Raw genomic sequence first — 15,516 nt, 5'->3', positions numbered from 1 at the left:
ATAAACGGAGCAAATCTGTGGGGAAATCTGCCCTCTGCCATCGAGACTTGTGATATGGAACACCCTGGTGCATTTGCTGTCAGTACGCAGCAAAGAATATTATCTGAGCTATTGGGAGCATTGAAGCAGAGGCCTTTGTTTTCTCCCCGTAATCGTAGGCGAAGCAAACGAGTCTGGGGCTGATCCGAAAGAGCTTTCACTTTCCGAAAGCTGAGAAGCCGCTGCCTCAGACACCGACTCCAGGACTGGAAGGGAAGCGCATGTGTGTGCAGAAACAGGCGCACCGTTTGCCTGCAAGGCCTCGAGCTATTTGCAGATGGGAGGCTATTGTTCCAGCAGGAAAGAGAGCTTTCCCCTTTGCTGCCGGCTGCCCTGAGTTCCCGGCCAAAGGTGTGGAGAGACGGGCTGGGGGGTGTCAAGCAAAACACTTTCTCACGCTCCTGTGGATGAGAAAGGCTTTCGCCACCTGTCTTGCACCAACATCCAGCCCTAGGAGCCTTTCCCAGACCATGACTTTGAGAGAAGAAGAGAAGAAGAGTTTGGATTTGATATCCTGCTTTATCACTCCCCTTCAGGAGTCTCAAAGCGGTTCACATTCTCCTTTCCTTCCTCCCCCACAACAAACACTCTGTGAGGTGAGTGGGGCTGAGAGACTTCAGAGAAGTGTGACTGGCCCAAGGTCACCCAGCAGCTGCATGTGGAGGAGCGGAGACGCGAACCCGGTTCCCCAGATTACGAGTCTACCGCTCTTAACCACTACACCACACTGGCTCTCACTAGAAGCAGTAGAAGGCTGATCGCCGAAGAATTGATGCTTTTGAATTATGGTGCTGGAGGAGACTCTTGAGAGTCCCATGGACTGCAAGAAGATCAAACCGATCCATTCATGGGTCTGGTCCCATGGGGAGAGAAAAGAGGATAGGTAGATAGATAGATAGATAGATAGATAGATAGATAGATAGATAGATGATATAATTAGTGTGTCCTTGTTTCTCAATTTGATCCTGTCACATGGTTTTGTGGTTTTATACATTGTGGTTTTATACATTGTGGTTTTATACATTGTGACTTGCCATTATTTTTATTGATTACAGTTTAGTAATTGTTGTAATTGCTAAGTGAAACTCTTTGTTTATTTTGAAGATATGCAATTGTACTGTTTACTGTACTATTATATTCTAATGGATTATTGAATACAGTGTAACCTTGGTTCTCAAACGGCTTAGTTGACGAACAAATCGGCTCCCAAACACCGAAAACCTGGAAGTAAGTGTTCCGGTTTTTGAAAGTTTTTTTTTTCAGAAGCCAAACATCCGATGTGGCTGTAGGCTATTGTTTCCAGGGCGCCTGCACCAATTGGAAGCCGCGCCTTGGTTTTCGAACGTTTTGGGAGTTGAAAGGACTTCCAGAACGGATTAAGTTTGAGAACCAAGGTTCCACTGTATTGCTTTACTTGATATACTTGGAATCTATTGCAGAAAGACAACATGCTAACATGTCACTCTTATAAACGGCACATTTCAAGCATGGAGAAATGCCCACTTACTGTTGTGCAACTCTCCATCTTCAAAGGTCTTCTCAGCTGGGCTCATCCGGTCTTCCAGTCTCGTCTGCGTAAGAAGGAATGAAATTTTTTTTAAAAAAGTTGAAGGATAAGGTGACACCTCTGGGGCCTTGGCATGCTGCTGAAAGCAGGTCTCCTGTGGCTCCATCCAGACAAAATACACCTGGGCTTCCTTCATGGCAGAAAGAGTTTTCCTTGGACTGCTGTTTGCTCCAATTCAGCTTTAAAGAGCAGCTTTTTGTGGGGGAGGTTCTGGAGCAAAAAACAAAGGATGCTCAGTCAGAACTGGAGCTCCAAAGCGCAGCAGCTGTTCCCAGGGCCATTTCAGGGGTGCTTGCCTCCTCCTTCTGGTGCAAAAGGAAGAGGCTGAGGGGGTAATGAGCCTGGAGCCCAAATTTGCCAGGAGAAAGCGAGTTGTTCCCTAAATCAGACTGCCCAGCCTTCATTTAAGCTGTGCTGTTAACCAAACATTCACTTATCACCATTCTGTGCGATTGGCTCTTTAGATGTTTGTGGAGTGGAATAGCTTTGCGCCATAAGAAGAGACAGACACCTAAAAATGAGATGGGTACATTTCTTGCTCTGTTACTTCCTGGAAAACACACCACATATGATCCTTTGCCACTCTGGTGCCCCGGTTTGTTTGCACTTTTGACTCCCGGGGTCCATTCCAGCTCTGCAATTCTATGATTGTACGTGATTGCAAGGCTTCACACCAAACAATTGTTATTTTACTCTTTCTAGTGCACAAAAAAGCTTTGGGGAAAGTGGGTTCCTTGTGCAAAAGCCCAGGTCCAAACCGAACTCTGCAAGCTGCAAGTGGGTGCCACCCACAAACAGCGACTCCTGCACAAACTTCTAAGTTTCCTATATGCAACTTGGGCTTGGGGTGTGTGTATTTTAAAGGCATCTGGCTGTTCTAGCCTGTCCTGTTCTTAATCACAAGCAAAAGGAACGGTAAACCGCAGAGCTGAGTATATGCTGCCACTTAGTGGCAAATGCCAGCTTCAACATGCCTTTCTGAGGAACGGAGGAACCAGAGGAGCCGACCCACATTACCACTGGGAGGAGAATGATGCCTCCTAATGCCTTTGGAACGGGACTCACAGCAAGAGCATCTGCTTTGCATATAGAAAGTCCCAGGTTCGATGACCGATATCTGGGACAACACACCATGTTTCGAACCCAATACGATCTGCTGCCAACCAGAGCAGACCAGTAGCTCTTAACCTTTTTGGGGTCACAGACCCCTTTGAGAATGCGATGGAGGCTGCAGAGCCCCTCCGTGGAAAAAAGTGTGCACAAACCACATGCACACACAAATGTTGGACGCAATTTATTTTTAATGCACTGGGGACTGATTTCCTTCAAGGACCCCCTGAAGCCCATGCATGGAATGGACCACAGGTTAAGAACCCTCTGGAATAGAGAATAATAAATTAGATCCATGGTTCCCAAACTTTTTCCAGGCCTTGAGTGCAGGGTGGAGAACATAGTTGGACAAACTGTTGTTGTTGTTGTTGTTGTTGAGTTGCTTAGTCATTTAGTTGTGCCAAGAAGGCCCTCTGTCTGGTTCCCTGTAACTTGGCTTCTCACAGGGAGGGAACTGCCAGAAGGCCCTCAGTGCTGGACCTCAGTGTCCGGGTAGAACGATGGGGGTGGAGACGCTCCTTCAGGTATACAGGACCGAGGCCATTTAGGGCTTTCAAGGTCAGCACCAACACTTTGAATTGTGCTCGGAAACGTACTGGGAGCCAATGTAGGTCTTTCAAGACCGGTGTTATGTGGTCTCGGCAGCCGCTCCCAGTCATCAGTCCAGCTGCTGCGCTGCAGACGTAATGTTTGGGGTCTCTTGGAACTGGAGGCTGCAGCAGTGGAAGCAACAAGACCCTCTTGGGATGTGAATGCGCTGCACATTCACCATCTAGGTTAAGGCTGTGTGTATATATATATATATACACACACACACACACACACATAACTGTACACTTAAGGCCTTAATGCTGTCAAATTGGCTAAGGAGGAAGTTTCCATTAAGTGGACTTCTCTTTTTCCAGTATGAAAACTGCCAGAATAAATAGACATGTGTCTGAACTGGGACCCCAGTGGGGGGCGGCCCTAATAGTTAAAGTCCCCTAACTGCATGCTAGGGTTACACACACACACACACACACACACAGACCCAACACCACTGGCAATTGGTGTTTTTAAAATACTGTGGTTAAGGTCACAGATTGCAAGCCGCGTGCAGCGTCTAGGTTGACTCTAAGAGTTAATGATTTACCTGTCTAGGTTATCAAAGGAGCAGCAGAAAGGCACACATTCTTATTTGTTTTGTATTCCCGACTCCTCCAATGCTCACAGGCAGCTTAAGAAACTGATTAAGAGACAGTGCAGGAGTACCAAGCAACTCAAACGCGCAGCAGCACCCTAAAGGAGAAGAGACCCGAAGAGAAAAAGAAAACAGGTCTGCCAGCCTGTTTCTAAGCAAAAAGTCAGGATGCTGGTTCTGACTTTTGAAGCCCTGTGTACCTTGGAACCTGGGTGCCTTGAGGATGGCAACTTTTATGTCCTTTCTTATAAAAGAATAAAACTTCTAAATGGCTGACTCAAACAAATACAGTCGTACCTTGGTTCTCAAACAGTTTGTGACTCGAACGTTTTGGCTCCCGGTTTGCGAACGTTTTTCGGAAGCCAAACGTCTTGAGTCGGCTTCTGCGGCTTCCGACTGAATGTAGAAAATTGCTGCAGCCAATCAGAAGCCGTGCCTTGGTTTTCGAACGTTTTCTGAAGTCGAACTGACTTCTGGAACAGATTCCATTTGAGAACCAAGGTACGACTGTAGAATAAAATAATAAAATCTCCAAGTGGTCTGGGTGGAGGAGAGATTGGGGGGGGGGAGGCGAGAGAGAAACGTGACCAGGAGGATTGACATCCATGGCATTCACTCAAATATAATTATTATTATTATTATTATTATTATTATTATATTATATTATATTATTATTATTATTATTATTATTATTATTATTATTATTATATTATTATTATTATTATTAATACCCCACCCATCTGGCTGGGCTTCCCCAGCCACTCTGGGCGGCTTCCAGCAAAATATCAAAATACCGTAATACATCAAACATTAAAAGCTTCCCTAAACAGGGCTGCCTTCAGATGTCTTCTAAAAGTCTGGTAGTTGTTTTTCTCTTTGACATCTGGTAGGAGGGCATTCCACAGGGTGGGTGCCACCACCGAGAAGGCCCTCTGCCTGGTTCCCTGTAACTTGGCTTCTCGCAGGGAGGGAACCGCTAGAAGGCCCTCGGAGCTGGACCTCAGTGTCCGGGCTGAACGATGGGGGTGGAGACGCTCCTTCAGGTATACTGGACCGAGGCCATTTAGGGCTTTAAAGGTCAGCACCAACACTTTGAATTGTGCTCGGAAACCAAATGTTCCTTAAAATTCTGGTGACCCCCCCCCCCCCGGTGTTGGATTTCAGAGATCAAAGGCATAACTGGGGCGGGGGCTCAGAGTCTTGCCACCATGCTGGTCACAAATGCCAGCTGGCTCCCCATGCTTCCCCAACATGGCGCCCTCCAAATGTTGGGGGGCCAAATCTCCAATCAGCTGCAACCATCACAAGGAAGAAAACGATGGGAGTTCTAGCTCAGAACTTCTGAAGGGCACCAGGTTGTCAAAGGCTGCCTTAGGATGTGGGAAGCATCTGGCTGGCGTTTCCAAACCTCCCTTGGAGACAGACACTGGAAGGACTCACCACGCTGATGAGATCTGATGGGTCTCTCTTAAAAGTTCGGGTTGATAATTGCCGTTTTTTCCTGCAACAGAGAGAGAGAGACACATTGCTCGGCTTTTGAGTCAAGAGATTTACTGCATGCTCCTTGCGATGCCATTGAAAACACGGTTCAATGCTAGTGATGTAAGGAACAGATAGGAACATACTACCATATGTGGTGGTCCTGTCTAGAGATACAAAGATTTTGGAACATGATTTATGAAGAGATAAAGAGATTGATAAAAACTACATTTAGCAAGAAACCAGAAGAATTTTTACTAGGAATGGTTTCTGATAATATTCCCAAAAACAAAACTAGGCTATTTATGTATGCAACGTCAGCAGCAAGGGTTATGGTGGCAAAACACTGGAAAGATAAAAATACACCCACTAAAGAGGAATGGGTAGTCAAATTGTGCGAGTACTTGGAGCTCGCAAAGCTGACAGATGCAATAAGAGATAAACCTAAAAAATTGGTGAAAGAAGAATGGGAATGTTTAAATAATTATTTAGGGGACAAGGGCTCAACAAGAAAGATCTGGCTATGTTTAGAGAGAATTGATAAGAATAATGAGAATAAGAATAATTGATAAGAATAATGATCTGTTGTGAGCTTGACGGAAGTGTACAATAGATGAGCTTTCTTGCTTTGGCTCATCTTCCTTTTCCTTTTTCTTTTTTTCCTATTTTTCTTTTTTCTATTCTTTTATCTTTCCCATAGTTGCTTATGTTCTGTGTCATGTGCTTCGATATTTTTTGTAGTTTTTTGTAGTCCCCCCCCATTACTATTAAGGAATTTTACTTTGTAATTTTGGTTGTCTATATTTATATGTACCTGTTTAAAGCAAAATAAAAGTTGAAAGAAAGAAAGAAAGAAAACACGGTTCAGACCCCGAGGCCCTGAAATCAAAGCATGACTCTGGAAGTCTCTTGGGCTATCCAGCATCTGGGTAAGTGGCCACGTTGTCCATACAAATTCATTAGAAGTTTCACTCAAGACTGCCAAATCAGATGCAGTAAAAGCCCCAAATTTGGTCAGACCCCAGGTTAGTCCTGTGTCCAGTTCTGGGAACCCCGGTTTAAGAAGGATATTGAATGTGTGCAGAGGAGGGAGATCAAGGGTCTGAAAACCAAGCCTGATGAGGAACGGTTGAAGGAGCTGGGGAGGTTTTTAAGCAGAGACTGGATGGCCATCTGTCTTGGATCCTTTAGTTAAGCCTTTCTCAACCTGTGGGTCCCCAGATGTTGTTGAACTTCAACTCCCATCACCCCAGCTAGCAAGGCCAGAGCTCAGGGATGATGGGAGTTGTAGTCCAACAACATCTGGGTACCCACAGGTTGAGAACCGCTGCTTTAGTTGATACTTTCCCACATTGCAGGAGGTTAGCCCAGATCAGAGTTTCCCAAACCTGAATCTCCAGCTATTGTTGGACTACAACTCCCATCATCCCTAGCTAGCTAGCAGGACCAGCAGCAAGGGATGAAGGGAATCGTAGCTGAACAACAGCTGAAGACCTACGTTTGGGAAACCCTGACCTAGATGGGCTACCTTCCTACAATTCTATGATTCTGTGATCTACACTATACATTTTAATCCCATCCAATGCACATTTAAAACATGTAACTGGGGACTTTAGTTAACCGCTCGAAGTCTGGACTTTGCTTTGCTTCCAGTCAAAGCGTGCCCTGTGGATTCCTGCTGAAATCCTGTACTTCTTCATATCATGTATGCTAATAAGTGGGTGGGATCCTGCCTTTGTTGTGGCGAGAATGTGTTAACACCAGGGAGGCATCGTTGAACAACTATTAAACCAGAATGACATGTGGATGGTCCAGATTGCAGCTATAACAAAGGCGGCACTTTTTCATCTACGCCAAGCTAAGCAGTTGGCTCCTCACCTCTCTCGCCCTGACCTAGCCACTGTGATCCACGCGATGGTCACCTCCAGGCTTGATTATTGTAACTCACTCTATGTGGGGCTGCCCTCGAGACTGACCCAGAAACTCCAGCGGGTGCAGAATGCCACGGCGAGACTCCTTACGGGGTCCTCGCCATGGGATCACATTCACCCGGTGCTATACCCGGTGCTGTGGTCCCGATCTGGTGGAACGCTCTGTCACAAGAGACTAGGGCCCTGCGGGACTTGACATCTTTCCGCAGGGCCTGCAAGACAGAGCTGTTCCACCAGGCCTTTGGTCAGGGCGCAGCCTGACTCCCTCTCTCCTTCGGTAATCCTCATGGAACTCTAGCACAATGGTTGCCGTTAATTTGACTCTGAATGGATATTAGAATGTAATTGATTGTGATTTTATGTAAACTGTGTTATTTTTACTGTTGTTAGCCGCTCTGAGCCCAGCTTCGGCTGGGGAGGGTGGGATATAAATAATAAATTATTATTATTATTATTATTATTATTATTATTATTATTACAAACCCACAACTAAACCACTATTACTGCATCAATGGCATGTTGTCTGTTGCAGGACACACCAGCCTGGAGGGACAACCCACCCCCCTGTGTCCAGGTTCTCCTAAGTGTCCCAGGACCCTGAACACAGCCCCACTGTGACACCCCAGGACTGCCACCTACCTTTTGAAGGGAAAGCAGAGCAGCAGCAGCAAGATAAGGGGGGCAATGGAAGCCACAGCCCCCAAGCCCCACACATGGGGGGCAGGCGGGGGCCTGGGAGAGGTTGCAGTCTCTGTCTTCTCTTCCAGCAAAGGAGCCATACACGGAAAAGGAGGAAAGCGAAACTGAGAGGGGAAAGAGAGGAATGGTTTGTTTCTTTCATCTGTTTGATAAAATTTATATACCGCTCGGTTGCAAAAAATCAAAAAGCAAGCTAACAAGCAAACAAAAAGCCTTCAAGGTTTACAAATATATATATATGGTTTTTGAATGTCTGATGTAGATTTTTTCAATTTCGTTGTTCTGTATGGGACAATGACAATAAAGACTATCGTATCGCATCACAAGAAAGGTTTAGAAGCATACTCCGAAACATAAAAAGTTAAAATACTAAAACAGATTAAAACCAGCTTTCTAAGGATCTGGGTGGGCTTGCCTGAACAAGAATGCTGTTAGCGGGTGCCGGAAAGAGAACAGCTAAAGGCAGTTGCTACATATCAATAGGCAGGAATATAATGGCTGTAATAATAATAATAATTTATTATTTATACCTCGCCCAAGCAATGACAAACCTAGACAGCATCTTAAAAAGTAGAGACATCACCTTGCCAACAAAGGTCCATATAGTAAAAGCTCTGGTTTTCCCAGTAGTGATGTATGGAAATGAGAGATGGACCATAAAGAAGGCTGATCGCCGAAGAATGGATGCTTTTGAATTCTGGTGCTGGAGGAGACTCTTGAGAGTCCCATGGACTGCAAGAAGATCCAACCTCTCCATTCTTCAGGAAATCAGCCCTGAGTGCTCACTGGAAGGACAGATCCTGAAGCTGAGGCTCCAATACTTTGGCCACCTCATGAGAAGAGAAGACTCCCTGGAAAAGACCCTGATGTTGGGAAAGATGGAGCGCGCAAGGAGAAGGGGACGACAGAGGACGAGATGGTTGGACAGTGTACTCGAAGCTACCAGCATAAGTTTGACCAAACTGTGGGAGGCAGTGGAAGACAGGAGTGCCTGGCGTGCTCTGGTCCAGGGGGTCACGAAGAGTCGGACACAACTAAACGACTAAACAAAAACAACAATACCTGTGGGAGCCAGGAAGTCATGGAAAAGGCTTGTAGCGCCACCTGGTGCCTCGCTGACCTCGGTGACTGCATGTCCGTGCCTTGCAGTGTATTAAGTGTATAACCCTATATGGCGATGGGTGGGTTTAAGCCATGACCGGATGTAGGTAATGTGAGACATTGGCAAACGGCCATGCGAGAGCGGTGGTTTTACAAAATCGTTATACTTTGGATGTGATTTTAGCCTCAAAAGGAGGAGTTTGTGCACTTGTTCATTCTCATTGTTGTATGTTTATTCCTGATAATAATGTCAGCATATCTGCGACGATTGATCATATGGAAACCATGGTAGCTCACAATCCGTTTGCTCTTCCGCCTTCCGTTGATCCATGGGCATGTTTATATTCTTGGCTTCCAGATGGGAGTTGGCTTCAACATTTATTGATTTTAGTGATCATTATAGTAGTTATTTGCATTATTTTGTGTTGCTGTATACAATGTATTCCTTCTTTAATTTCTATATGTACTGCATGGTTCTCCCGTCAGCGGCCTGCTTCTGGCCTCACAAGAGTCGCCTATCGCGCTTGATATAACCATATTGGTACTGATATATATGACTCTGATTAAAAATATAAAGAAAGAGGGCATGTGGGAGCCAGGAAGTCATGGAAAAGGCTTTTAGCGCCACCTGGTGCCTCGCTGACCTCGGTGACTGCATGTCCGTGCCTTGCAGTGTATTAAGTGTATAACCCTATATGGCGATGGGTGGGTTTAAGCCATGACCGGATGTAGGTAATGTGAGACATTGGCAAACGGCCATGTGAGAGGAGAGAACAAAGGATAATAAAAGTTACGGGAGAGGAGAGAAGTTCAAAAGGAGCTGCTCATACCATCCTGAAAATATTGTTGGCTCTCTGTGTCTTTATTTTATGCTAAACTGCGCCATTTGTGACGGCTGGCTCCGTCAAATACCTCGCCCATCTGGCTAGGTTTCCCCAGCCACTCTGGGCGGCTTCCAACAGAATATTAAAATACAATATTCTATTAAACATTAAAAGTTTCCCTAAACAGGGCTGCCTTCAGATGTCTTCTAAAAGTCTGGTACTGTGGTACCTTGGATTAAGAACTTAATTCGTTTTGGAGGTCCGTTCTTAACCTGAAACTGTTCTTAACCTGAAGCACCACTTTAGCTAATGGGGCCTCCCGCTGCCGCCGCACAAATTCTGTTCTCACCCTGAAGCAAAGTTGTTAACCCGAAGTACTATTTCTGGGTTAGCGGAGTCTGTAACCTGAAGCATCTGTAACCCAAGGTACCGCTGTAGTTGTTTTTCTCTTTGACATCTGGTGGGAGGGTGTTCTATAAAGCACAGGCCAACAGAAGGTTTTAAATCTGCGCAAATTTTATTTTATTTTAGTCGAGGTACATGGTTCTTCCCCTCCTCATTTCATCCACACAACAACCCCACGAGGTCGGTTGGTTAGGCTGAGAGGCATTGAGACTGGCCCCCAAGATCCAGGGGGCTTCAGGATCAAGTGAGACCCTGTCTCTTCCTGGTCACAGCCCAACACTCAACCCCCTACCGGCTGTCTGCTAGCCCATAATGGCTCAGTGGTGGAGAACCCCCATTGGCCATCAAAGGCACCTGTGGCTAAAAGGTTTGGATACAGCAGGGTGAGTGTGGTATTTCTGTCTCCCAGATTATTGACTTTCAAGAGGAATCTAACGGCATCCTTGTTGACGCAGGAACCGGATGGTTCAAAGACGTCGGCCACAGCAGCCTTGGAATTGCAATTCTAGGATTCTGGAGAGCCAGTGTCCAGGTGGGACCTTTAAACTGGACATGTTGAAGGTGACCCAGAAACTACAACTAATCTAGAATGTGGCAGCCAGACTGGTGACTGGGAGCGGCCACCGAGACCACATAACACCGGTCTTGAAAGACCTACATTGGCTCCCAGTCCGTTTCCGAGCACAATTCAAAGTGTTGGTGCTGACCTTTAAAGCCCTAAATGGCCTCAGCCCAGTATACCTGAAGGAGCATCTCCACCCCCATCGTTCTGCCCAGATGCTGAGGTCCAGCGCCGAGGGCCTTCTGCCGGTTCCCTCATTGCGTGAAGGGAAGCTACAGGGAACCAGGCAGAGGGCCTTCTCGGTAGTGGCGCCCGCCCTGTGGAACGCCCTCCCATCAGATGTCAAAGAGATAAACAACTACCTGACCTTTGGAAGACACCTGAAGGCAGCCCTGTTCAGGGAAGTTTTTAATGTGTGACATTTTAATGTATTTTTAATCTTTGTTGGAAGCCGCCCAGAGTGGCTGGGGAAACCCAGCCAGATGGGTGGGGTACAAATAATAAAATTATTATTATTATTATTATTATTATTATTATTATTATTGGAATTAGAATTAGAATTATTAGAATTGCAATTCTAGGACTCTGAGGGCTGGAGAGCCAACGTCCAAGTGGGACCTTTAAACTGGACACCCCACTCTTGCTTTCTTCCTCTCCACCTGTCCATCCTATGACCCTGACACAGGTCCCTGAAAGAAAAAGATGAACAAACGCCCTGGATGCCTGCTCATGCTTCTTCAAAGACGACCTGGGATTAGGAAAAGCAGCGCTGGAGGAATAACAGAGGCGAGGAGGAGGAGGCACAGATGCAAAGCGTTAAGACCAGCAGGCATTCTTGGGAGATTGTGATTGCTTTTAAAAAGAGAGAAGTAAGGTAAAGGTAAAGGGGCCCCTGACCGTTAGGTCCAGTCGTGGCTGACTCTGGGGTTGCAGCACTCATCTCGCTTTATTGGCCGAGGGAGCCGGCGTACAGCTTCTGGGTCACGTGGACAGCATGACTAAGCCGCTTCTGGCGAACCAGAGCAGCGCACGGAAATGCCGTTTACCTTCCCACCGGAGTGGTTCCTATTTATCTACTTGCACTTTTTACGTGCTTTCAAACTGCTAGGTTGGCAGGAGCAGGGACTGAGCAACGGGAGCTCACCCCGTCGTGGGGATTCGAACCGCTGACCTTCTGATCGGAAAGTCCTAGGCTCTGTGGTTTAACCCACAGAGAGAGATGGCCTTTATTCCTCCTGGGACTGAGAGGAGTCCAGCTCAGGGACCCACCAGGAAGAAGAGGCTGTATTTGAAGTCACCCAAGAGGCGTCTCCTGCACACGACAAACAGGACTATCCGGTTTGGGTGAGCCCAAGGGAGCAGTGAGTGATCTGCAGCTGAGCAGCCTTGGCTTGTTACTTGTCCCTCCCAGTTCTGGCTGGCTGGCAAACAAATGCGGGTGTCGGATCAGAAGAAAGGGGTGAAGAGGCAAAAGAGAGGAATCTGATGGATTAGCGGAGGGCTCTCCTTCCTGCGAGGTTTTTAAGCAGATGTTGGATGGCCAGCTGTCAGGGATCCCCCTTTTTAATATGTATAATTTTTATTTAACGATTCCATGTTACAAAAAACACCACAACCACACTAGCACCAAACGCAACCGAGAAATAAAAATTACATACATCAATATTTAGATTATTTGTTATTTACCGTCTTATTTCCTCCCAAACATTCCATACAAAAACACACATATGTACAGACACACACACACACACAAAAATTGATGATAATGAAAGTAAATATTTTTCCCCTTTTATGTTACAAAATCTTTTCATCAATTTTGACTTCCTGTCAAGTCCCTTCACATATGTTTTATCTTACAATCAAATGTACACAAAACAATAAACCTTTCTATATAAATTTTCCAATGCATTCTGAAAAACATAATAAATCCTTAATTGTTATCCATCTCCTTTTACTTCCTTTATCACTCGAATGCTAGCACAGTCAAAACTATTATTGTATTTTTGAACATATCTTCTGGCTGTCAGGAATCCTTTGGCTGTCATCCCTGCATCGCAGGGGGTTGGACTAGATGCCCCTTGAGGGTCCCTCGCAACCCTGTAGTTCTGTGATTCTGTCAGCCAGTGTAGGCAACAGAGCTAGATGAACCAAGAGCCCGAGACAGTGCAAGAAAATTCAGCCCAGGCAACCAAGTGCAGAATGACCACACGGCAGCCTGCCAGCAGATTAATGGATTTATACCCAAAGCAAAATGGGGAAAGGAATAGCATCGGGGTGGATCCTTACGCTGCCTTCTGCTTTTATCTCCAGTGCTGTACCTGAACACTGACCTCAGGGTTTCTCAGTTAGCAAGTATTTCATGCCACTGCCTACATCAAAAAGAACCCACCATTCTACTGAGGTCCAGCTCTGAGGGCCTTCTGGCGGTTTCCTCGCTGCGAGAAGCCAAGTTACAGGGAACTAGGCAGGGGCCTTCTCGGTGGTGGCACCCGCCCTGTGGAACGCCCTCCCACCAGATGTCAAAGAGAAGAACAACTACCAGACTTTTAGAAGACATCTGAAGGCAGCCCTGTTTAGGGAAGATTTTAATACTTTGTTGGAAGCTGCCCAGAGTGGCTGGGGAAACCCAGCCAAATGGGCTGGGTATAAATAATAAGTTGTTGTTGTTGTTGTTACTACTACTACTATTATATTTAGTGTTTCCTAAGCTATCTCAGGCTGCCCTCCTGCACCTGCCACCTTGTGAGTAAGCTGCAAAGAATTCAGCGGGATTCACATACGATGAATAGGATTGCCCTGCAATTTGCTCTGTTCCCCGGGTCCACGTCACACTTTATGTGTTTTTAGTGGTGCAAAAGGCTCTATGTGTGCACACAGTCAATGCATTATGGCTGCGCATCTCACACAGGGACATCGTCCGGGATTGGCCGCAGCTCCCTGCTGCCAGGAGTTGGAAAAGCCCATTAGTCAAAAGATCACAAATTAAGCTGCCCTGTACTTCCCTACAGAATGTCAAACTTCACCCTGCAAGGAGAAACATCTCCTACTAGATCAACTGGATGTCTCTCAGAATCCCTTCCAACTCTTGTTTAATCCCTCCTATCTGTGCTTCACCCTATAAAGACATGACAATCCAGAATGTGGCAGCTAGACTGGTGACTGGGAGCGGCCGCCGAGACCACATAACCCCGGTCTTGAAAGACCTATATTGGCTCCCAGTATGTTTCCGAGCACAATTCAAAGTGTTGGTGCTGACCTTGAAAGCCCTAAACTGCCTCGGTCCAGTATATCTGAAGGAGCATCTCCACCCCCATTGTTCTGCCCGGACACTGAGGACCAGCTCCGAGGGCCTTCTGGCGGTTCCCTCCCTGCAAAAAGCCAAGTTACACGGATCCAGGTGCAGGGCCTTCTCGGTAGTGGCGCCCGCCCTGTGGAACGCCCTCCCACCAGATGTCAAAGAGAAGAACAACTACCAGACTTTTAAAAGACATCTGAAGGCAGCCCTGTTTAGGGAAGCTTTTAATGTTTAATAGGTTATTGTATTTTAGTGTTCTGTTGGAAGCCGCCCAGAGTGGCTGGGGTATAAATAATAAATTATTATATTATTATAACAAGAGACCGATTCTCTAGTCCAGCATCCTATTCTCACGGCAGCTAGCCAGGTGTCCATGGGAAGTCCACAGGCAGGACTTGGGTACAACAGTAGAGCTCTCCTCACCTCTAATTGCTAGCAAGCACGTTTCAGCTTCCAAGAGTCGAGGGAGAAAATAGCCGTTGTGACCAGTAACCACAGAGAGCCCTCCCCTCCTCCATGAATTTGTCTAATCCTCCTCTAAAGCTATCTAGGTTGGTGGGCATCACTGTGGCAGGGAGTTCCACAGTTTAACTCTGCACTCCATGAAGAAGTCCTTTATTTTGTCTTGTACCTTCCAACATTCCAGCTTTATGACGGAGAGGAGGAAAACTTTTCTATGCACATTCACATAATTTTATGAACTAATCTCGTCCCTCCTTTTATGTACCATTTTTTTCTGAAATAAAAAGCCCCCCAAATGCTGCCGCCTTTCCCACTAGAGGACTTGCTCCATCCCTTTGGCCATTTCAGTTGCCCTCTCCTGAACCTTCCCCTGCTCTACAATATTATTATTATTATTATTATTATTATTATTATTATTTCAGGTGCAGCAACCACAACTGTACACAGTATTCCAAGTGCAGTTGTGCCATGGATTGGACAACAACATTATGATATTTTCCTTTCTATTTACTTGTTTATTGAATTTATACCTCACCTTTCACAACAGCTCTGTGAGATAGGTTAGGCTGAGAGTGAGTGACTGGGTCAAGGTCACCCAGTTAGCTTTGTGGCTGAGAGAGGATTCGAACCCTGATCTCCCAGGTCCTTGTTCAACACGCTAACCACTAGGCCACACTGGCTCATGTGTGGACAGAACGCATGGGGCAGATCAAAGAATGAGGTGGCCTTAGGGATTACTAGCCGAAAAGAGGGCCGTCTTATCCATAGGCACTAGGGGTGTGGGGCACATGGGCGCTGGGCTCTCAGGGGCGCCAGGCTGAGGGTCCAGGGCCCAAGAGTTGAGTCCAGGGGAGCCAGGCAG

At 46.3% G+C, this 15,516-nt stretch overlaps 1 protein-coding gene across 4 annotated transcripts in view; it reads right to left on the bottom strand.

Annotated features, from left to right (window-relative positions):
- Window positions 1-15,516, bottom strand: part of LOC308474615 (uncharacterized protein) — a 79,213-nt gene that overhangs the window by 23,981 nt on the left and 39,716 nt on the right. For 3 of the 4 annotated variants that reach the window (XM_081001145.1, XM_081001146.1, XM_081001144.1), the window contains 3 exons: window positions 7,946-8,109; window positions 5,337-5,397; window positions 1,547-1,610 (listed from right to left, as the gene is read on the bottom strand). In XM_081001145.1, the coding sequence (XP_080857271.1) occupies window positions 1,547-1,610; window positions 5,337-5,397; window positions 7,946-8,085 (265 nt within the window). In that variant the 5' untranslated portion in view covers window positions 8,086-8,109. Of the gene's footprint in view, window positions 1-1,542; window positions 1,611-5,336; window positions 5,398-7,945; window positions 8,110-15,516 lie in introns of all 4 variants that reach the window. The other variant, XM_081001147.1, reaches the window with a different exon arrangement.

The sequence above is a fragment of the Podarcis pityusensis genome (genome assembly GCF_964106645.2).
Source record: "Podarcis pityusensis genome assembly, chromosome: 3".
Taxonomy (NCBI): domain Eukaryota; kingdom Metazoa; phylum Chordata; class Lepidosauria; order Squamata; family Lacertidae; genus Podarcis; species Podarcis pityusensis.
The sequence above is the reverse complement of the archived record's forward strand: the minus strand, read 5'-3'. Positions and strand labels throughout refer to the sequence as shown.